This window comes from Aotus nancymaae, unplaced genomic scaffold, assembly GCF_030222135.1.
Source record: "Aotus nancymaae isolate 86718 unplaced genomic scaffold, 86718_ANA_hifiasm-v0.15.2.pri h1tg000058l, whole genome shotgun sequence".
Classification (NCBI taxonomy): Eukaryota; Metazoa; Chordata; class Mammalia; order Primates; family Aotidae; genus Aotus; species Aotus nancymaae.
The window spans coordinates 42,252,982-42,277,065 of NW_026988472.1; the positions used below are offsets into that span (position 1 = coordinate 42,252,982).

At 45.0% G+C, this 24,084-nt stretch overlaps 1 protein-coding gene across 11 annotated transcripts in view; it reads left to right on the forward strand.

The window, feature by feature from the left end:
- CTPS2 (CTP synthase 2) overlaps positions 1-24,084 on the forward strand; it is a 215,600-nt gene that overhangs the window by 68,641 nt on the left and 122,875 nt on the right. For all 11 annotated transcript variants that reach the window (XM_021674807.2, XM_021674812.2, XM_064364501.1 and 8 more), the window contains one exon: positions 6,443-6,539. In XM_021674807.2, the coding sequence (XP_021530482.1) occupies positions 6,443-6,539 (97 nt within the window). The remainder of the gene's footprint in view (positions 1-6,442; positions 6,540-24,084) is intronic.

Here is a 24,084-nt window from a genome sequence, read left to right on the forward strand (position 1 = left end):
CAAGAACGGACAGATCTGGGGATCAGATGACAGCCAGTATTTAGGCTGAATTAGAGGAAGCAAAGGGAATCCTTTTGCAATGGAAGTTGCATTTTCCTTTCAGATGCAAAAATCTAGGGTACTTTGGAGATGTTGGTGTTAAATCTAAAGCATATTTGAGATTCTTTTCTTTAACCACCCCAGTAATGATAACATAGATATGTTTTGAAGCTGTGATGTTCTCCTGTCTCTCAGGCTTTTTGCGGAAGGAATGCAAGGAACAAAGACATTTTTTGTTAATTTTTGTTGCTGAATCAGGTTGCTTATACCCCAAGAGGCAGCCACCCATCAGCATCTTGTAGGATCCAGCTCTTAGGATCATCTGATAACTCTGCAAGGCGCCTGGTGTGTCGGGCTTGGGCACCATAGTCTCTGCCTTGCCTGATGTTCCCCTTCCCGAGTGTTGGGGTTCCACCAGCTGGTGCCTGGCACTGTTCTTCTTTGCCTGAGCATGCAGTGGGCATTCCCAGATGAGATCCCCTAAGTCAGGCCCACACAGAACCCTCCTGTTACCTCCCTCCATCAGCGACTTGCCTGTCAATTCTTGCCCTGCTTTTCTCCTTTCTCTGATGTTCAGGGTAACATTTGGTACTGGAGACCTATTTTCACCTGCTTCCCCGCCTCTTCTCCAGCAGTTTTTTGCCTTCTCCACTGGTTCCTATGCCAGCATGTTTTAGTCAGAGGATCACAGCGGCATTTATACCTTGGATTTCCTTTTTGTGCTATCATTTCAGGAGAAGGTAGTGTTTATTACTTCTGAAAACAGCAGGGATAATGTGGACTAATACCCAGTGTAAGGCCTAAATACTACATTTTACTCTTGATGACTTAAACTTGTATTTTCATTAGTGTAATTCTATGTGCAAAGTTTAAAAAGCCAACAGTTCTGAAAAGCCTATAATGACAAAGTCATTAATCCTCACTCCATCTCTGCCACTCACAGCTCTTCTAGCTCTTTCTCCTGGTGTTTGTCTCCGTATTTCTAAATAATCTCATAGTATTCTTTTCAGGACTTTTTAGACTTCACCCACTTTGTTGAGGGAGTCTTTAATGCTCTTAGGCAGCCCCTATGCCCACTGCATTTTCCTTCTCTCCCCACCCCCCACCCCTACAGTTTATTTTTGGAAATATTTTCTGGTCTTGAAGTGCTTGTCAAGTTCATCCCAAGTAAGCAGTAAGGCAGGTTGCTTGTTTTTTATGCTTCGCTTCGCCTCGCCTCGCCTCGCCTCTCTTCTCCCCGCCTCTCCTCTCCTCTCCCTCTCCTCTCCTCTCCCTCTCCTCTCCCTCTCCTCTCCCTCTCCTCTCCTCTCCCTCTCCTCCTCTCCTCTCCCTCTCCTCTCCCTCTCTCCTCTCTCCCTCTCCTCTCCCTCTCCTCTCCTCTCCCTCTCCTCTCCTCTCCCCTCCTCTCCTCTCCCTCTCCTCTCCTCTCCCTCCTCTCCCTCCTCTCCTCTCTCTCCCTCTCCTCTCCTCTCCCTCTCCTCTCCCTCTCCTCTCCCTCTCCTCTCTCTCCCTCTCCTCTCCTCTCCTCTCCCTCTCCTCTCCTCTCCTCTCCCTCTCCTCTCCTCTCCCTCTCCTCTCCCTCTCCTCTCCTCTCCCTCTCCTCTCCTCTCCCTCTCCTCCTCTCCCTCTCCACTCCTCTCCTCTCCCTCTCCCTCTCCCTCTCCCTCTCCTCTCCTCTCCTCTCCACTCCTCTCCCTCTCTCTCTCCACTCCCTCTCTACCTCCTCCTCTCCTCTCCCTCACCACACCTCTCCTACCTCTCCCTCTCTCTCTCTCCTTCCACTCCTCTCCCTCTCCTCTCCCTCTCCCTCTCCCTCTCCTCTCCCTCTCCCTCTCCTCTCCCTCTCCTCTCCTCTCCCTCTCCTCTCCCTCTCCCTCTCCTCTCCCTCTCCTCTCCTCTCCCTCTCCTCTCCCTCTCCTCTCCTCTCCCTCTCCTCTCCTCTCCTCTCCTCTCCTCTCCCTCTCCTCTCCTCTCCTCTCCTCTCCCTCTCCTCTCCCTCTCCTCTCCTCTCCTCTCCTCTCCTCTCCCTCTCCTCTCCTCTCCCTCTCCTCTCCTCTCTCCTCTCCTCTCCCTCTCCTCTCCTCTCCCTCTCCCTCTCCCTCTCCCTCTCCTCTCCTCTCCCTCTCCTCTCCCTCTCCTCTCCTCTCCCTCTCCTCTCCTCTCCCTCTCCTCTCCTCTCCTCTCCTCTCCCTCTCCTCTCCTCTCCCTCTCCTCTCTCCTCTCCCTCTCCTCTCCCTCTCCCTCTCCTCTCCCTCTCCTCTCCTCTCCCTCTCCTCTCCCTCTCCTCTCCCTCTCCTCTCCTCTCCCTCTCCTCTCCTCTCCTCTCCTCTCCCTCTCCTCTCCTCTCCCTCTCCTCTCCCTCTCCTCTCCTCTCCCTCTCCTCTCCCTCTCCTCTCCCTCTCCTCTCCCTCTCCTCTCCTCTCCCTCTCCTCTCCTCTCCCTCTCCTCTCCTCTCCCTCTCCTCTCCTCTCCCTCTCCTCTCCTCTCCCTCTCCTCTCCTCTCCCTCTCCTCTCCTCTCCCTCTCCTCTCCTCTCCCTCTCCTCTCCTCTCCCTCTCCTCTCCCTCTCCCTCTCCTCTCCCTCTCCTCTCCTCTCCCTCTCCTCTCCCTCTCCCTCTCCTCTCCCTCTCCTCTCCTCTCCCTCTCCTCTCCTCTCCCTCTCCTCTCCTCTCCCTCTCCTCTCCTCTCCCTCTCCTCTCCTCTCCCTCTCCTCTCCCTCTCCTCTCCTCTCCCTCTCCCTCTCCTCTCCTCTCCCTCTCCTCTCCTCTCCCTCTCCCTCTCCCTCTCCTCTCCCTCTCCTCTCCTCTCCCTCTCCTCTCCTCTCCCTCTCTTCTCCCTCTCCTCTCCTCTCCCTCTCCTCTCCTCTCCCTATCCTCTCCCTCTCCCTCTCCTCTCCCTCTCCTCTCCCTCTCCTCTCCTCTCCCTCTCCTCTCCTCTCCTCTCCCTCTCCTCTCCTCTCCCTCTCCTCTCCTCTCCCTCTCCTCTCCTCTCCCTCTCCTCTCCTCTCCCTCTCCTCTCCTCTCCCTCTCCTCTCCTCTCCCTCTCCTCTCCTCTCCCTCTCCTCTCCCTCTCCTCTCCTCTCCCTCTCCTCTCCCTCTCCCTCTCCTCTCCCTCTCCTCTCCTCTCCCTCTCCTCTCCTCTCCCTCTCCTCTCCTCTCCCTCTCCTCTCCTCTCCCTCTCCTCTCCTCTCCCTCTCCTCTCCCTCTCCTCTCCTCTCCCTCTCCCTCTCCTCTCCTCTCCCTCTCCTCTCCTCTCCCTCTCCTCTCCTCTCCCTCTCCTCTCCTCTCCCTCTCCTCTCCCTCTCCTCTCCCTCTCCTCTCCTCTCCCTCTCCCTCTCCTCTCCTCTCCCTCTCCTCTCCTCTCCCTCTCCTCTCCTCTCCCTCTCCCTCTCCTCTCCTCTCCCTCTCCTCTCCTCTCCCTCTCCTCTCCTCTCCCTCTCCTCTCCTCTCCCTCTCCTCTCCTCTCCCTCTCCTCTCCCTCTCCTCTCCTCTCCTCTCCCTCTCCTCTCCTCTCCCTCTCCTCTCCTCTCCCTCTCCTCTCCCTCTCCTCTCCTCTCCCTTTCCTCTCCTCTCCCTCTCCTCTCCTCTCCTCTTCTCCTCTTTTTTGAGACAAGGTCTCGTTCTGTCGCCCAGGCAAGAGTGCAGTGGTGTGATCATAGCTCACTGCAACCTCTGCCTCCTGGGCTCAAGCAATCTTCCCACCTCAGCCTCCTGAATAGCTGGAACTGCAGCCTGTGCCACCACACCCAGCTAATTTTTGTATTTTTTGTAGAGACCATGTTGTCCAGACTGGTCTCAAACTTCTGACTCAAGTGATCTGTCTGCCTTGGTTTCCCAAAGCGTTGGTATTGCAGGTGTGAGCCACTGCTCATGGCCTCCTGTTCTTAGTGGGCTAATTTTACTCTAATCTCAATGGTTCATACCAGAGTATTCTCGGATACCACCCTTGTCAGTAACTGAACAAACTACATGTTAAGACTTTTCTTGGGCATTGGCGATATTGGTGATACAGACAAAGGCCTATATCACTTTCATCGGGAAAAGAACCTTATACCTCCAGATGTAAATGTAACTTACGGCTTAATCACTTCTTAAAGGTTCCACCTCTCAACACTGTTGCATTGGGGGTTAAGCTTGTAACACATCAGCTTTGGCGAAAACATTCAAACCACAGCAGCCTTCTTCTACTGGTGGGGAAAGAAACAAGTTTAAAAGACTGGAAAAATACATATGTACTTATGGGACTGGCCATTGGTTTCTTCACTGTAGATTCCATTCTCACACTAGTTGGTGACACAGCAGGGCAGGTTGGAAGCCAGAAATGGGAAGTAAACTGCTTCAGGTTAGAGGTAGGATCTGTCAGGCAGGACTGGGGGTAGTGTGTACTCGCCCTACACAGTGAGGAAGGGTAGACTGAGGCGTCGTAGTACACTTCCACCAAGAAATTAGGGAGGTTATCCCTGTAGTCTGCCTAGATGGTTCAGGTTGTCTGAAACTTAAATGGAAATTGAGGCTCTGAATACATGTAGGACTTCTGAATCTGTGACAGGCAGTGCAGAATTACCTGACTTAGAGAATACATAGAGAGGCCCGGCATCTATGTGCAACTCAGCTTCGTCAGCCGGAAGCGAATGCCCTCTCTCACCTCACTCCATAATACTTAACCTAGCCATAATTAGCCAACCAAAGATAGGGACAAGATGCCAAGGCCAAGCGCACTTGAGAACTGAGCGCTCCATCTAACAAGGGAGGTCGTCAAGTTTCTTCTCCACCCTTTCCCGGAAGTAACTTGGAGTGAGCTCAGGACACTGGGTTCAGATGGCTTGGAAAGTTCTTCTGGGGCACTGAAAACAGCAGACATTTTCTTGGAAATTTTCTACCTCAGAAAATTCCATTTGTCAAAGATTGCTGTAGAGCAATATGTGGCAGTTACAGTAGGGAAAAAAAACAACAAAGGAAAGGTTTTATGAGAGGGAAGCTCACGCAATTCCATTAGAACAGGTCGACTCACCCACCTGTTAGTCTGTTCTAACAACTTTAAAAAGGAAGATGAAATGAAACCATGAGATCATAGTGAACGGAACTGAGAAAACAGATGAATTACGAGACTCACTGGGATAGGCTGTTCGTATAAATCACCTGTTTCTCAATTTCCGAGGTGTGATTGTGATCATAAACATAAAGCCACTCCAGCTCTCAAAGACTGACTGTCTCTCTCACAAAGCACTCACCAGATGCAAAGTGAGAGAAGGGCAGGGACGGGGAAGAACCTTGATCTGTGAGGGCACAGATAGAGGACCCCGACTCGGCTGCGGCTCCCAGAAATTCCAGCTCCTGGAGAGGCTGATGTTGGATAGTTGAGCTGAGATTTCAGGGTTAAGGATGGTTTCATTTAGGAAAAGAGGGCAGAGGAATGGCAGGAGAGTGTCCTGGCAGAGGGCACAGCATGTGCCAAGTCACCGTGGCGGGAGGAAAGGAGATGCAGTTGAAAAACTCAAATAACCAGTGCTCAGGGTGGAGGGGCAGGGAATAAAAGATAAGGCTGGAGGGTTAGGCTGGCCCGATACCGTGAGATCAAGGGTTTCAAGCAGGAAAAATGCCACATTAAGATTTTCTGTGTGAATAGACCACTCTGCCTGCAGTAGGCAGGGTGTGCTGGGGCCATGGGAATGCTGGGTGGCCTGTCAGTGAGCCACTGCTGTAGCCTGGGGGAGGGCTGGAGAGAAGTGGATGGACGTGGGAATTCTGGGTGGGGGGGTAAATCCACAGACTTGACAGAGTGGCTATGAGGGAGAGGGAGCGGTCAAGGGTGCCACTTAAGTTTCTGACCTGCAGAAAGTGCTAGACTGGATGATACTACGTTCTTTCTTTCTTTCTCTCTCTCTCTCTTTCTTTCTTTCTTTTTCTTTCTTTTCTTTCTTTTTTTAAAAGAATTCCTCTCATGGTTTTCCGTGAATAGGTTCTTTTGGTATGCCTTTCCACAAGTACAAGTACTGATAGATTTGCTTATGGAAAATCTTTAGGGAAGGCGGTGGGCAATGGGAAGGGGGTTATCACGAAAGATGTGAACACCGAAATGGGAGGCCTCAGCAATCCAGAACTTGGAGTGTGAGCACTACTTACAACTGACATTTTGAGTAATGGCAGAGGGAATGTCATCAAGATGCTCCTGATACATGTTTTTATAAGTGATTTAAATGAAAGATGGAAGCAGATGGAAAGGAAGTACAGTGTGTGGTGTGTCTACGTTATGCCTGTTTTGAGCATGATTGTTGGAAAGACTGATCAGATATTATAGTTTAGGGACCATGCCTACCCAACGATCATTCCTTTAAAAGTAAGGCTTGAAATTTGGGAAATGGCATTTTTACAGATGGCAAAACCTGATTTGTTTTGTTTTCTAAGGTGATTGATATGCCTGAACACAACCCTGGCGATTTAGGAGGAACAATGAGACTGGGACTAAGAAGAACTGTTTTCAAAACTGAAAATTCAGTACTAAGTAAGTTTCCCAGATTGTTTATTTTATAATTTGTTGGATGTCACTCATGTGACTGCAGGTGCCCAGCCCTCTGGCTGGTGGAGATTCACCCCTGCCCCTTCCAGAATCCTCAGAGGGCCCTGATTCTCCCTCTTCCTATCTCCCCTGCCCTCACTGACCCTCTGCTCTGGGCATTCCTCTCCCTGGTAAGCTTGTCCCTTGGCCTGGCCTTGGTAGAACACACTGAATGCCCCTTTGCATTTGATCTGCATGACTCCTTATTCATTGGGCTGTTTTGTGAGTTACCGATGCTCCTGGAGATGAACTTGGATGGGGAGAGAGAACCCTGATTCACACTCAGTTCTTTTGAATCCACGGTTTTCTCCATTACATTGAAACTGGTTCCCTGTTTCATGTCTGTTTGCCTGGTCTTAGTGACTCACGAATGAACTTCCAAGGGGGAGAGCAGTTGTGCATCTCAGAAGTGTATTTCTCTCTCCCCTTGCAGCCCCAGTGTGGGGAGATGGCTCGCCATTTGATATTTGCTGATCTTTCCACTCCCCATAAGGTTAATTCTAATTTCTGTGGAACTGTTTTCATAAATGAGCGTATTATATAGGAATAACTTATTGTTTAAAACAAACCAAAGCCTTTAATTTAATTTAATAAATGTATCTTGAATGCCCACTCTGTGCCGTGTGCAAATATAATAGTGACCAGGACAGATACCAGCCCTGCCCTCCTAGGGCCTCAAAACAAGCAGAAGAAATGTGACAAAAGGGAAAGGCAGGTCGCTAGGGGGACTGGATGCAGAGGGGGAGCCCAGGAATCACGAGTGTTCAGTGTCATTTTTGTGAAATTATAAGAATCTCTTAGAATCCTATAAAGTTGTAAGAATTCCTTAGAAAAATGCTTTCTTAATTCAAGAAAGAGTAAGTCCAGAAATATGAGCTTCTCCTTTAAAGATGAATATAAACCTTCTAAGAAATAGAAAGCTTCCTAGCCAGAATGAAATTTAAAAAGAAAAGGCTTCAAAGTGAATACAGTTCACTCCTTTCTCTGCATAAGCAGTCATTGTTCTCTAAGTCGCTAACATTTTCCCTTACAAATACTATATAAGAAATTTTTTTTTTTCATGAATGTTAGCAATTCTGCAGCTTTCAGGTGTCTTCAGATACTTTGAAACTCTGTTCAAATAATTGCCTACGTGACAAAAAATGCTTAGTGAAAAATTAATGTCCTAAAATTATATCTATTGAGAAAGATTCAGTGGTAATTGTACTAAGTTTTTAAAAAGAGCATTGTACTCAATATAGTTAAAAATTTGATAGCTATAAATCTGATTTAAGATTTTTCTTGGCCAGTTGCAGTGGCTCACACCCGTATCCCAGCACTTTGGGAGGCGAGGCAGGCAGATTGCTTCAGCCCAGGAGTTCAAGACCAGCCTGGGCAACATGCGGAGACCCTGTCTCTACAAAAAATTAGCCTGGCATGGTGGCTCATGCCTGTGGTCCCAGCCACTTGGGAGGCTGAAGCAGGAGGATCACCTGAGCCCAAAAGGTTGAGGCTGCAGTGAGCCGTGATGGTGCTACTGCACTTCAGCCTGGGTAAAAAAGATTTGTTTTTCTTAGTGCTGGATGTGGTATAATGTGCCTGTAGTCCCAGCTACTCAGGAGGCTGAGGTGGGAGGATTGCTTGAGGCCAGGAGTTGGAGACCAGCCTGGGCAACAAAGTGAGACTCCGTCTCAATTTAAAAAATAAAATTTGTGGCTGGGCGCGGTGACTCAAACCTGTAATCCCAGCACTTTGGGAGGTCGAGGTGGGTGGATTGCCTGAGGTCAGGAGTTCGAGACCAGGCTGGCCAACATGGTGAAACCCCATTTCTACTAAAAATATAAAAAAAATTAGCCATGCATGGTGGCACGTGCTATAATCCCAGCCACTTGGGAAGCTGAGGCAGGAGAATTGCTTGAACCTGGGAGGTGGAGGTTGTAGTGAGCTGAGACCGTGCCATTGCTCTCTAGCCTGGGGGACAGAGCGAGACTCTGTCTCAAAAATAAAATAAAATAAAATTTAAAAGTAAATAAAATTTGTTTTTCTTCACAGTAGACATAAAAATGTTGATGATTTTTATAAATCTTAAACACAGCACCAAAGCTTGTTTTGAAAAGTTTTGAAAACAACTTTATTGAGATATAATTTATCTATTAGTAGTGTACAATTCACTGATTTTTTTGTGTATTCACAGAGTTGTGCAGCCATCACCACAGTCAATTTTAGGACATTTTCATCACCTCCTGTAGAAACCCTATACCCATTAGCTGTCACAACCCTACACCCTGCCAGCCCTTGGCAACCACTAATTTACTTTCTGTCTATGGGTTTGCCCATTATGGACATTTTGTCTAAATGGAACCATATGATTTGTGGTCTTTTGTGTCTCACTTCTTTCTTTCTTTTTCTTTCTTTCTTTCTTTTTTGAGACAGTCTCACTCTGTCGCCCAGGCTGGAGTGCAGTGGTGCAATCTTGGCTCACTGCAAACTCTACCTCCTGGGTGTAAGCAATTCTCCTGCCTCAGCGTCTTCAGTATCTGGGATTACAGGCACCCACTACCATGCTTGGCTAATTTTTGTATTTTTAGTAGAGATGGGGCTTCACCATGTTGGCCAGGCTGGTCTTGAACTCCTGACCTCAGGTGATCTGCCCACCTCGGCCTCCATAAATGCTGGGATTCCCGGCATGAGCCACCACACCTGGCCTGTCTTCTTTCTTTTAGCATAATTTTTTTTGCTGTATCGACTTTATAGCATGTATCAGTATTCATTCCTTTTAATGGCCAAATAATATTCCATTGTATGGATAGACCGCATTTTGTTTATCCGTTCATCAGCTGGTGGACATTTGGGTTGTTTCCAGGCAACAATTTCTTTAATTTTTTCTCTTTTCTTTTTTTTTTAAAGTCCTTTTCCTAAAGAGAAAGAAAGTTATGTTGCCTTAAATTGAACTTGTGCTTCCTAGTTTGCAGGAAGCATGTGATCTATGCACTGGCGCCCTCCCACCTGTGTGGCCCTGTCTCCCACAGGTCTCCAGAAAAGGCCGTGCCAGAGATAAGAATGTGACCACTGTGTGAGGCTCTACTGCGTGGCATAAAAATATAAAAACAAGTAGCATGACAGTATTTGAGGGGCCTTTTCCCCCTAGTCAACATATTTCTTTGGTAAATCTTATGTATTGTTTTATGTTTTTATAAGCTGGCACATTTCTTTTGTAGGATTCCCCCACCCCATGTTGGCATGTTTCTTTTGTAGACTTTTTTCCAAGTCAGCACATTTTTGCAAGAACGCTATGAACAAGATACATTTGCTTACATTGCCTATGAAAACAATGAAGAGTTTTGATAGAAAGCATTTAAATGCTATTCATTTTTTCATTTTAATTTGATTTATAGGCCAGTACTTATAATGCTTGGATTAAATGGAAAAACAGGAAAGTAAAGAGTTCTCTAGTAAAAAAGAATGCCTTGAAATAGGATCACAGCCTAAAGATATTGATAGCCACAGTGGGTGGATGACTAGATTGAGTCTATTTTTTTTTTTTAGATGGAGTTTTGTTCTTGTTGCCCAGGCTGGAGTGCAGTGGTGCGAGCTTGGCTCACTGCAACTTCTGCCTCCTGAGTTCAAGCCATTCTCCTGCCTCAGCCTCCCGAGTAGCTAGGAGTACAGGCTTGGCCACTATGTCAAGCTAACTTTTTGTATTTTGTTGAGATGGGGTTTTACCACGTTGGCCAGGCTAGTCTTGACCTCCTGACTTCAGGTGATCCTCCTGTCTTGGTCTCCCAAGGTGTTGGTATTATGGCTGTGAGCCACCATGCCCAATCGAGCCAAATTTTTATATTCAAGAACAATTCCTCTTATTTTCTTTATCACCTGTTAATTCCTTAAGGGTTATGAAAACTACAAATTCACTTTTTCTGAGTAGAGATTATAGGTATAAATTGATTTGGACAGAAGTACTGGTAATGATTATTTGCCCTGTTTATACGCAGTGTGTTCCCAGAAGTTCCCTTCCTGTATTCTATGTGTTTTCTTCATCTGCAAAGGCCTTTTCCTATAAAAGGGCTAATGACAGTGTGTGTAGAATTATCAAAGCTGATTCAAGGGTCCTTAGAAATGAGATATTTTGAGGAACAGGGAGAAATTTGCTAAAGGATTCAAAATTACCCTGATTTGATCACTCTACATTATATGTATTGAAACATCACTATGTGTCCCATAAATATGTACAATTATTGTTTGTCAATTAAAAAAAGAAGTAAGATTTTTTAAAAACTGTATATCTATAATCCTCTACCTGAGTATTAGTTGCACATCTATGGTCTTTTCCAGACTTCATCGAGATTTGTTTTTATATTAATCTTTTCTGGTAGCATCACTTTTTCCTATATCTGGTCTTCCTGTCTATGATCTGGGCATATAGTATTTAATTGAGTTAAAGGAAGCATATTCTGCTGATTTATTTCTTATTGATAAATACTTCACATGGTTTCTGGCATTTTGTTAGAAAAATGCTGAATATAAAAGACAATGAGTTCGTGTCCTTTGTAGGGACATGGATGAACCTGGAAACCATCATTCTCAGCAAACTGACACAAGAACACAAAATCAAACACCACATGTTCTCACTCATAGGCGGGTGTTGAACAGTGAGAACACATGGACACAGGGAGGGGAACATCACACACTGGGGTCTGTTGGGGGGAAATAAGGGAGGGACAGTAGGGGGTGGGGAGGTCGGGGAGGGATAACATGGGGAGAAATGCCAGATATAGGTGATGGGGGATGGAGGCAGCAAACCACCTTGCCATGTATGTACCTATGTAATAATCCTGCACAATCTGCACATGTACCCCAGAAACTAAAGTACAATTTAAAAAAAATTTTAACTACTAAAAAGAAATAACATGGAAGAAAATAGTATTTTAGAGTATTTTACGTTTTAGGATGAATGGTTAAGTTCAATCATTATCATAATTCTTTCAAAATTATCAATATTAATTTTATGCTTTTCCATTTGGAGTATCAATATTCATAGCCTTATTAAAACTACTTCTGGTAATAATTCATCTAACCATTAACAGATAATTTTCAAAGATATATAAAGACCACTACCCTGTTCTCAATGAGCTTCTAAATAGTTTGGAAGATCCAACTGAAACATGAAACAATAGAGCAAGAAAGTGCTTCCTGGATAGCTGGGCAGTGGAAAAGCAGTGGAGGAAAAGTGCTAGGTGGACTGCAGGTCCCTGGAGAGGATTCATGGACTTAGAACTTGAGCTGGCTTGGAAGTTGGTGTAGGCAAAGGTAGGCTCTGAAAGTTCAGTCACCCGAAGTGTTGGAAAGTGAAATGCCTGGGAACTTTTGGTATTTATGTTAAAATACTGTGAAGTTTGTATTCTGTTCCACAGTATAGCTGAATTCATTCTAAAATAAAATATATGCATTGCAGTGAAAAAACAAAAGGAAAAATGCTGAATCAAACCTCTTGACACATTGTTTTCGTTCTTTTGAGTATTTCCTTAGGGTACAATTTTCAGGAGTTGGATTATTAGGTCAAAGGGTATGAACACTTTTATGACTGATAATTCTGCCAGATTGTTGGAAAGAAGGGGTGAGCCAGGTCATAATGGCATTCACTGTACTTGTGTTTCTGCTTTCCCTAGTCTTTTTGGTAGGATTATTTTTCTTCTTGCTCTATTAGCAGGAACAAAAAGAGCCGTATTTCTGTTCATGGCTACAAAGTGAAAACTGTTTCTACCTCAAATGTTGATTTACCTGTGTGTATAGTGCCTAGGTCTGAAGTCTTCATTTGGACTTAACCATGGGTTGGTAAACTTTTTCAATAAAGGACCAGATAGCAAATATTTTTGGCTTTGCAGCCAGTGCGGTGTGAAAGCAGCTACAGGCACATATGTGAGTGAATGAGCACAGCTGTGTCCCAACACAGCTTGATCTATGGGCGCTGGAAGTTGATTCCATATCATTTTCATGTATCATGAAATATTATTCTTTGATTTAAGTTTTTCAACCAATTTAAAATATGAAAACCATTCTTAGCACACAGAAAACAGTCAGGGGGATCCCATGACTGTGGGCTGGGCCATAGTCTGCTGAATCCTGGTCTAAATAAGAACCTTTCAGCCTGGGCAACACAGTGAGACCCTGTCTCTATGAAAATTTTTTTAAAAATCAGCCAAGTGTGGTGGCACACACCTGTAGTCTCAGCTACTCAGGAGGCTGAGGCAGGAGGATTACTTGAGCCTGGGAGTTTGAGGCTGCAGTGAGCCATCATTGCACCACTGCACTCCAGCCTGGGCAACAGAGTGAGACTTTGTCTGGAAAAAAAAAAAAAAAAAAAGAACTGCACATTGAATGAACTCCATGGATGAGGCAGTGCCTAGGCAGAGTTGAAAGACAGTATCTCCCCACTTCTCTACTGGCTTGCATATATATCCTATTTCATGACAGAGAATAGGACTAAGGGGGCTTTCAGAAGCCATTTGATCTAACCTCTTTATTTTTCGGCTGAGGAAATGGAGGGCTGACAGATGAAGTGACACACAGTTGAGAGAGTCAGAACCAGGGCTGGGACACTCCTCCCACATTATTTTCTAGTATTCTAATAAAACATGCTGCACTTGCCCCCTCATCTAATGTCGTAATCACTTTCCAAAATGTAACTCTTGGCCAGGTGTGGTGACTTACACCTCCAATCCCAGGACGTTGGGAGGCCAAGGTGGCCGAATCACTTGAGGTCAGGAGTTTGAGACCAGCCTGGCCATCATGGTGAAACCTTGTCTCTACTAAAAATACAAAAATTAGCCAGGCATGGTGGCACATGCCTGTAGTCCTAGCTACTCAAGAGGCTGAGGCAGGAGAATCACTTGAACCTGGGAAGCGGAGGTTGCAGTGAGCTGAGGTTGCAGTGTGCCACTGCATTCCAGCCTGGATGACAGAGTGAGACTCTGTCTCAAAAAAAAAAAAAAAAAGCAACTCTTCAAACAGACGTTTTACAATTGTTAGACTCCTCAATGCTCTACCCTTCAGATCTGTATATTTTATTGCATGTCAATTGCACCTTGATTTTTAAAAAACTCATTTTTTCCCCTTTTTAAAAAATTTTAAATTTTAAAAAATAGAGATGGGGGTCTCTTTTTGTTGTCAAGGCTGGTCTTTAACTCCTGACCTCAAGGAATCCTCCGGCTTCAGCCTCCCAAAGTGCTGGGATTATAGGCATGAGTCACTGTGTCTAGCCTTAAAAGAACTTATACTATCTGGGAAGTTAGATAGTAGGGCTTGTCTCCTTATAGTGGTGCCATTAGTTGATTAATGAACTCATTAGATGATTTTTGAAAAGCAGGGAGAAGTGGCACGGTGTGGGTAAGTCTTAAGTGGGGTGCTTTGCAAAGTAAGAATATAGAATGAGGAGTGGCTAGAGATGGAGGGATCAGGCTCGAGTGAGAGAGGAGCCAGGGGAACAGTGAGGAGCTAAGTTATTAGGTGGTTTAAGACTCCAAAAATAAACTTGATTGCTTTGCTCATGGCTCTCAAATGAGAGCACAAAAGATGGGAGCATAATAAAGCACAAGGAAATTCAGACAAGGTTCAGAGCTCATTCAGGGATGGCCAACAACTTGATAGTGTCTCTAATATATTAGAAGACCCTGGACTTAATTTGCTTGGTCAAGTCCCAGATGTGTTGCCAAGACATCCAGTAAGGGAGGCAAGACGTTGTGTTGAGTGTGGTTTCCAAACCAAACTGCCACCTGCTAGAAAGAACATGTTTTTCAGACCATTACAGTTCACGTGTTTGAATACTGCAAATCTGGTGTATGTGCATTTAGTAGGAATGCTAGCCCCAACCATATTTATTTATTTATTTATTTATTTTAGAGACAGGGTTTTGCTCTGTTGCCCAGGCTGAAGTACAGTGGTGTGATCATAGCTTGCTGTAGCCTCGAGCTCCTGGGCCCAAGCGGTCCTCCTGCCTCCGCCTCCTGAGTAGCTGGGACAACAGCCACATGCCACCATGTCTGACTATTTAAAAAAGACTTTTTTTTTGAGACAAAGTCTCACTCCATCACCCAGGCTGGAGTTGCAGTGGCACAATCTTGGCTCACTGCAACCTCTACCTCCCTGGTTCAAGCAAGTCTCGAGTAGCTGGGACTACAGGCACCCGCCACCACACCCAGCTAATTTTTGTATTTTTAGTAGAGACAGGTTTCACCATATTGGTCAGGCTGGTCTTGAACTCCTGACCTCAGGTGATCCGCCTGCCTCAGCCTCCCAAAGTGCTGGGATTACAGGTGTGACCCACCGTGCCTGGCCTAACATTTTTGTAGAGATGGGGTCTCTATGTTGCCCAGGCTGGTCTTGAACTCTTGGCTTCAAGAAATCCTTAATGGCCTTTGGTACGCTTTTTCAATAAAGAGCCAGACAGTAAATATTTTTGGCTTTGCAGCCATTGTGGTGTGAAAGCAGCTACAGACAAATGTGAGTGAATGAGTGTGGCTGTGTCCCAACAGAGCTTTATTTATGGGTGCTGAAAGTTAATTTCATATCATTTTCACATGGCATGAAATGTTATTCTTCATTTTGTCCAGCCATCAACCTAATTTAAAGCTCCCAAATTCTCTATGCCCTCCAAACCAGCATCCAAACAGTTACGGACCCTTACCCTGAGAAACAGGGGAATGCCATGAGGTGGAAAGGTGCAGAGAAGACCCAAGGGTTCGAGGAGAGATAGGAGGGAAGAGGTCGGCCATGAGCACGGGAGTGTGCTGTGGACTTGTCTCAGGGAGGTGTATCTGGTCCAGTTAAGCATGCAACACAACAAACTTGAAGGAATTAGGAACCCAGGCCAGTGTAGTTTATGCAGCTGGAGACCAGGACCTGGTGATTTCCAGAGTTGTGTGAAGCTGGCCCTCATCCTCAGAGCAGACGACATGGGGACAGTGAAGTTTGATGCAGGCAGATAACAGCTGGCAGAGGAGTCCAGGGAGAGCTCCTCAGGGTGATGCCCGCAGGATCATGACATGACTCTGGGATGCAAGACAGCAGTGAAGCCTTCTGTACCTGGCAGGTGAAAACTGAATGCTTTAAGGAAAGGTTTCATTCCTTTCAGGGATCTTCTCTGCATTTCCTCATATTGAAGAAGAATAACTTGACTAAAATGACCAGTTCTGCTTTAATGGAAGGAAGAAAGGGTTTTGTTTGGAAAGAAAAGAGGCACGAGGCCCATTGAAAAGATACTGAGTGAGAGCCAGTGCTGAGAGTCCTGGTACTATTCATGGCATTGCAGTTGTAGAGTGGTAAAATCTAAAATGTGAAGGAGCCGCAAGAAATGGGAAGTTTTCAGGGGCTGGGAAAATGGCTTTTGGTTTCTTGTCTTTTATCAAAGCATTGATATAGAAAAACACCTTCTAGTTCCTGGTGTGATTGGATTAGGAAGTTTAAAAAAAATAAAACCAACACTGAACATTCGTGAAACATTAGAGCAGGAGGAAAAAAACAACATACAAAAAAAAATCCTCGGCTGAGTTAGTTGATTTACACAACAGTTTAAAAGAGGTCGCCAGGGATTTAGGGACCCTGAGAGTCCAAGCCGTGGTAATTTGTCCTTGTGCTGAGACAGAAATTCCAGAGGAGCGCGGCAGGGCTTCGTGAGAGCTGCATGCCGCTTGGCGAGCCTCCCGCCTGCCCCCAGAGCCCAGGTCTGCACTGCAGGGTGGCTCTCTTCTTACTGCTTCTTAATTTTACTAGGGAAACCATTCTCTGAAGTGTGTTAATATGGAGGTTCATAGGTCTGGGACGTAGCACCTTTCATCCTAACAGCAGATGGCATTCCTGCCCCCTCTCTAGACAGGCACTTGTCCTCGTCACTTCACTGACAGGAACTAGTGGAGTGGTTAAGAGCTTAGTCCCTGGCTGTGTAGAGCTACATACCCTCACCACGCCTCAGTTTCTGCATCTGAAAGACAGAAATAAGAGTGCAGGCCTCTTGGGGTTCTTGTGAGGGTTAAATAATGGTATGCCCGAGCTCTTGGAAACAGTGCCTGGCACAGAAAAGGCACTGTTTAAATGTGGCTGATGTTTGAGAGCGTTGATCTATGATCTTCTCAAAGCTCGGGGCAAACGTCAGTTAGTGACCTGGCATTAAGAATGAGGTCCCACTAGGGCAGTGGGAGGGAAGAAGAGGCTTCCCCCTGCTCTTGCAGGTCCTTTCTATTCTGTCTTTCTTGGCTGCTAGCTCCCCACCTGCCAATGCATAAGATCTAAGAAAAGAGACATCAAGAATGAGATAAGAATATTAAATGGAAAACAGATGAAATGAAAGTGATAAAAAGTGGGGCACAGTGGCTCATACCTGTGATCCCAGCACTTTGTGAGGCCGAGATGGGTGAATCACTTGAGGTCAGGAGTTCAAGACCAGCCTGGCCAATATGGAGAAACCCCATCTCTACTAAAAATACAAAAATTAGCTAGGTGTGGTGCATACCTGTAATCCCAGCTACTTGGGAGGCTGAGGCAGGAGAATTGCTTGAACCTGGGAGGTGGAGATTGCAGTGAGCTGAGATAGCGTCACTGTACTCCGGCCTGGGAGACAGAGCGAGACTCCATATTTAAAAAAAAAAAAAAAGAAAGTGATGAAAAAAATGTAGTGCTATAATATAGAGTTAAAAGCAAAGACACATTTTTCAACTCAGATGTTTTATACTAGAAAATTGAGATAAAAGCATTTCAGAAAGATAGAATTAGGGAAGGGGGAGGAGTTTCGATACTAAAAGAAATGAAATATTTTATAAAAATTGGAGAAATGATATTCTAAAATTCAAAAGTAAGAAATAAAGGAAAAATATAGGAGAAAATAAAGGAGAAATAAAGGAGCCAGCTGTGGCTGGCTGTGACTCAGCCCCTTCTGAGCACCAGTAATTAAGACATTCCTCTCATCACTCCTAGGACCCAGCCACCATTTTGCACAAAAGAAAGGAAACTTAGCCAGGTTAAGTCACTCATCCAGGTCACTTGTTAGAAAGTCATTGAGCTGAGTCTTTGACCCCCTCGCTGTATGAAATGTCTGGACCTTAATCAAAGAGGGGGCAGAAAGACCCAAATAGCTTCCAGAGCTGAATGCTGCCCTCACTGAGAATCCCAAGAAAAGGTTCTGCAGGTTTCAGGAGTGTCTTGTGGGAGGAGAGCAGGGGGTGCAGAAAGTGAAGACCCTACCCCAGGCCTCTTCTGAAACCCTGTCTGAAACCACGGGTTTAGCTTAAGGATACACACAAGCACTGAATCAGTTTTGCACTGAGTATCTAGGCCAGTAGGGCCAGGGAGGGAATGCAGACAGGCAGGTGTGAGAAATGCCACAGCTGAAGCTTAACGATCAGCAGCAGCTACACCGAGCCTCAGAGGCAGTAGGGAGTAGTGGGGACTGTGGCAAATCAGCAGGCATGTACCCCATTAAAGAAGTGACTTCCACAGCTGATAGTTGCATGAAGAACTGTGGATTCACTGTTGCCAGTCTTCTAAATTTTTAAGAGTGTCTGGAAATCTGGAGTTTTATGTAAAATTTCTTGATTTTTAAATGTTGGCCACTTACATACATTTTTACAGTATTTCATGTCTGTCAGCACTATGCAAGCCAAATACAACAAATATCTGCACTCTGGGCAGCCTCTTAGGATCTTGGGATTAGATAAGCATCATCAAATTCTTGCACATACAAGAGACCTCTGGTCCTTAAAATGCCTAATTAGCAGAAGACATGGTTGTGGGTAGTCTTAAAAGTGAAGTAAATTAAGATAGTGGTGCAACAAAGACATTTGTGTAAAAGCAAGGCAGTTCTACCAAGAAAAGAGGTAGTGACCCAGCAGGTAGTGGTTTTACTTTTTTATTAGGTTGGTGCAAAAGTCATTGTGGTTTTTGCCATCGAAAGTAATGGGATTACATATTAGATGATACGGTGATTGCCTTTAGCCCCCTGGAAATAGGAGGTGTGGCACCAGGGGAAAGATAAGGACCAGAAGGTATAGAATGGGAGTGGACAGCATGTGGGTGACGGCTTTCAGGGGAGCGAATGTGGGAGAAGAAGGGAGGGTACAGTCTTGGGCAGGGTCCCCAGTTGAGGATGACAAACAGGTAGATGGGACAAAAAGTGCCAGGAGGAGCAGAGGTCACAGAAGGGGAAGGGTGGCAGCTGAACACAGACCTGCTGGATTTTAGAGAGCAGTTCTGTAAAGTCACAGGAACAAAAGCTAGGTTGCAAAGGGTAGGAGTGGGGAGGTTTGAATAAAGGGTGAGTCAGAGCAAGAGGGCTTGTGGACAAGAGTGGGGCTGGATGATTTTTGTTTTTTATTTAGAAAAATTTTAATTGTGTTAAAATATACATAACATAAAATTTACCATCTTAACAATTTCCAAGTTCAATTGTGTGAAGTACATTACACTGTTGTACAACCAGTCTCCAGAACTCTTCTCATCTTGCAAAACTGGAAACTATACCAATTAAACAGCAACTCCCCATTCCCCTTGCCTCTGGCAACCACCATTCTATTTTTTCTTTTCTTTTCTTTTTTATCTTCTCTTCTCCTCTCCTCTCCTCGCCTCTCCCCTACCCTCCTCTCCTCTCCTCTCCTCCCCTCTCCTCCCCTCCCCTCCCCTCCCCTCCCCTCCCCTCCCCTCCCCTCCTCTCCTCTCCTCTCCTCTCTTCTCCCTTCCCCTCCCCTCCCCTCCCCTCCCTTTCCCTCCCCTCCCCTCCTCTCCTTTCCTCTCCCTTTCTTTTTTTGAGGCAGAGTCTCCCTTTGTTGCCCAGGCTGGAGTACAGTGGCATAATCTTGGCTCAGTGCAACCTCTGCTTCCTAGGTTCAAGTGATTCTCCTGCCTCAGCCTCTTGAGTAGGTGGGATTACAGGCATCTGCCACTATGCCCAGCTAATTTTTGTATTTTTAGTAGAAATGGGGTTTTACCATGTTGGCCAGCCTGGTCTCGAACTCCTGACCTCAAGTGATCTGCCTGCCTTGGCCTCCCAAAGTGCTGGGATTACAGGCATGAGTCACCACACCAGGCCTCTATTTTCTGTCTCTATGGGTTTGACTGCTGTAGATGATACAGAGAGGAGACAGGGAAATACTGGGTAGAAGAGGGTGATTCTCCAGCAAAGGCCTCACCCTCAAGCCTGGAAACCTGTGGCCCTAAATAAGAACAGGCATTCCTGTTTTCACACCCAAATGTTGCATTTTGGTCCACCATGCCCCCATCCTGTACCATATAAACCCCAAACCCCAGGCTCCATGAGCAGAAGAGCAGTGTGACAGAGAAGGAGAGAAGAGAAGGAACATCTGAACATGGAGAGGAGTTCGGCTGGGGACCGTTGGAGAGGAGATCAGCCGCTGGACTGCCAAACTCCAAGGGAAGATCATCTTCCCACTCCATCTCCTTTCCAGCTCCCCATGCATCCTGCTGAGAGCCACCTCCACCACTCAATAAAACCCCCACATTCTCCACCACTTAATAAAACCTCCACATTCACCATCCTCTAAGTCCATGCGTGACCTGCTTCTTTCTGGATGCCGGACAAGAACCTGGGTACAAAGAAGGCACTGAGCTGGTTAACACTTAAGCTATCTGTGGACAGCAGAGCTAAAAGAGCACTGTAGCAAGCCCACTGGAGTTTTGGGTACCCACCCTAGACACTACTTGTGGCCAGAGCCCAAAAGCACTCGCCCTGAATCCTGCACCTGCCCGTCTGTGTGCTCCCCCTCCCATAAGGGGTTTGAGTGCACATGGTGAATGAAAGATGAACCACACCCCTGTTGCATGTCCTTCGAGAGGGGTCAAGGAACTCTCCCATTTAATCAATACCGTCTATAAGTGGAATCACACAGTATTTGTGCTTTTATGAGTGGCTTATTTCACTTCACATATTGTCTCCAAGTTTCATCCATATTGTAGCATGGAATAGGATTTCCTTCCTTTTGAATGTAGAATAATATTCCATAGTGTGGATGGATATGCACATTTTGTTTATCCATTCATCCTTCAGTGAACATTTGGGTTGCTTCCACCTTTTAACTTGTGTAGCTTTTTTGAGGGGATATTTTGGCTCTCAAAAGAAGAAAGAAAAAATTAGGTTCAGTTGGTAGGATTACTCACATGAGGGTAGGAATGGGCCAGACTATAAAAGGGGTAAAAATATATTATGTATGAGGCAGTATCTACCCATTATCAAATTAGAGAAAGATATGGTATAATTTGTAAAGGTGGTTTTTTTTCTGATAACTGTTTTATCCACATTATTGGTGTCTTTCTGCCTGCACTGAGAGTGCTTTATAGGTTCCAAGACTTCTGTTGGTTTTCTTTCTCTAAAGCTTTGCTGACATTTACTACTTAAGTGAACATTTTATTTTGTCTCCAAAAAGACTAGGACAGAAAGGAAAACTGAGTCACTTTGTTATTGAGATTTTCCCCCATTCCTAGGATCATTACATAACACCTGTGTCAGAGGACTGCTCTTAAGAACATGGTGTGTATACCTCTCAGTTTCTGACTCTACTCCTAGATACATTTTACATTCAGCAGCATCTAGCATTTTGGCTTGTCATGGAATGTTCTCCTACTTTCAATGATGGTGTACATTAGTTGATTCTAACCAGAAATGCACATCGGAGTGACTCGTGGTGCGTTTTTAAATCCCACATGCCTGGACACTCTTCTGAGAGTAATCAAATCAGAATCGATGGTACCGGGGTGCCAGGGCTCCAGAAGGAGCATTCTTAGTTTTATTTTGTTTTCAAGATGTTCTCAAATAGAATTTCACTGGTAGCATTCTGAACTGATTCTCAACATAGAGTTTTTAAGGAAATTTTAGTTTATCCTTTTTCACAGGATAGCAATGGATTAAATTTGTAAATTCATTTCTGATAGATTTGTAAGCAATGAAGAAAGATTTTGAATGCACAAAATAGAATTTCCAAAGTTCTGAAAACATGTTTCATTGTATACCATATCTGTTGTATGTTGATTTCATTCAACAAATCTTTATTGAGTACCTGCTTATGTGCTAGGTGCTGGTCTTAAGAATTGAGGGAATGGGCTGGGTGCTGTGACTCACACCTGTAATCCCAGCACTTTGGGAGGCCGAGGCTGGCAGATCACAAGGTCAGGAGATTGAGACCATTCTGGCTAACACAGTGAAACACCATCTCTACTAAAAATATAAAAAATTAGCTGGGCGTGGTGGCACGTGCCTGTAGTCCCAGCTACTTGGGAGGCTGAGGCAGAAGAATCACTTGAACCTGAAAGATGGAGGTTGGAGTGAGCCAAGATCGCACCACTGCACTCCAGCCTGGGCAATGGAGCAAGACTCTGTCTAAAAAACAACAACAACAACAACAAAAGAATTGAGGGGATGACTGCTGGATATATACCCTAAAGAAAGGAAAATAGTATATCAAAGAGATATCTGCAGTCTCATGTCTGTTGCAGCACCTGTCACAATAGCCAAGATTTGGAAGCGACCTAAGTGCCCATCAAAAGATGAATGAATAAAGAAAATGTACTTATACACGATGGAGTAATATTCAGCCATAGAAAAGAATGAGATCCTGTCATTTGCAACAGCATAGATGGAACTGGAGCTCATTATGTTAAGTGAAATAAGCGAGGCACAGAAAGACAAACATCACATGTTCTCACTTATTTGTGGAATCTAAAATCAAAATAATTGAACCCATGGAGATAGAGAGTAGAAGGATGGTTGCCAGAGGCTGAGAAGGGTAGTCGGGGGTGCTGGTAGGGAGGTGGGGATTGTTAATGGATTCGAAAAAGTAGAAAGAATGAATTCGATAGCACAACAGGGTGACTATAGTCAATAATAACTTAATTGTACATTTAAAAATAATCTTAAAAGAGTGTAATTGGGTTGTTTGAACTCAAAGAACAAATGCTTGAGGGGATGGATATCCCATTCTCCATGATGTGATTATTACACATTGTATGCCTGTATCAAAACACCTTATGTACCCCCTAAATATATATACCTACTATGTACCCACAAAAATTAAGAATTAAAAAAAGTAATTGAAAAAAAAAAGTAATTGAGGGGTCAGGTTCCTATTTTGTCTGTTACCTTGTAGAGCTTATGTTCTAGTTCCATTCATTTGGCTTTTATTGCCTGGAGATAACAATAGCAATCACTGACATGGTTCACTTTCTGTTCTCAGTGCTTCTCATATTTTGATTTATTTAATCCTTACAATTCTGTGAAGTAGGAACTATCATAATCCTTATTTTGCAGATGAGGAAACTGAGGTAGAGAGGTTAAATAATATGCCCAAGCCACACATCCATTAAATAGTAGAGTGGAATTTAAAGCCAGGCAGTCTGACTCCAGAGTCACTACACTCCCCTACCCCTTTCTGTCACCTCTGAGATATATTAGCAAATACACAGTCTGCTTTAAGCCAGGCAGCAGCCAGAAACTATGCAGTTTCAAAAGTTCTCATAATATCCTGCTAGTCCCCTTGATTCGAAGATACAATTTCTTATATCCTAATTTGGAGATTTGTGCCATTTTCCCCGTCATCTCAAGAAATGTTGGCAGACTCTATTATTGGATTTACGGTCACCTACTGTAATGAAGGAAACAGAAAAGAAATTTTGGACTATAGGAGGAAAATCTCAGTGTCAAAGTCAGAGGTCATAGGAGACTTAGTATTCTCTGAAGCAGCTTCCTAATGCTTCTATGTTTTCTTTCTTTCTTTTTTTTTTTTTTTTTCTTTTGAGATGGAGTCTGGCTCTGTTGCCCAGGCTGGAGTGTAATGGCTTGATCTTGGCTCATTACAACCTCTGCCTCCCGGTTTCAAGCAATTCTTCTGCCTCAGCCTCCCAAGTAGCTGGGACTACAGGCATGCACCACCATGCTCAGCTAATTTTTGTATTTTTAATAGAGACAGGGTTTCACCATGTTGGGCAGGCTGGTCTCAAACTCCTGACCTCAAATGATCCACCTGCCTCAGCCTCCCAAAGTGCTGGGATTACAAACGTGAGCCACCATGCCTGCCTTCCTGATGCTTCTATTTTTTTTTTTTTTGAGACGGAGTGTCACTCTGTCGCCCAGGCTGGAGTGCAGTGGTGTGATCTCAGCTCACTGCAACTTCCACCTCCTAGGTTCAAGCGATTCTCCTGCCTCAGCCTCCTGAGTAGCTGGGATTGCGGAGGCATGCACCACCACGCTCAGCTAATTTTTGTATTTTTAGTAGAGATAGGGTTTCACCATGTTGGCCAGGCTGGTCTCGGACTCCTGACCTCATGATCTTCCTGCCTCGGCCTCCTTTGGGAGGCCTACTTTGGTACTGGGATTACAGGCATGAGCCACCATGCCTGGCCTGCTTCTATATTTTCTAACTATATATTATTGTGCTTTATTTCCCATTTTTCTTTTAATTTTTATGAAGCAATTGTTTTAGTTTAGGCTATCCTGAATGACCCGTCAGTGGTATGCTGGCGTTCT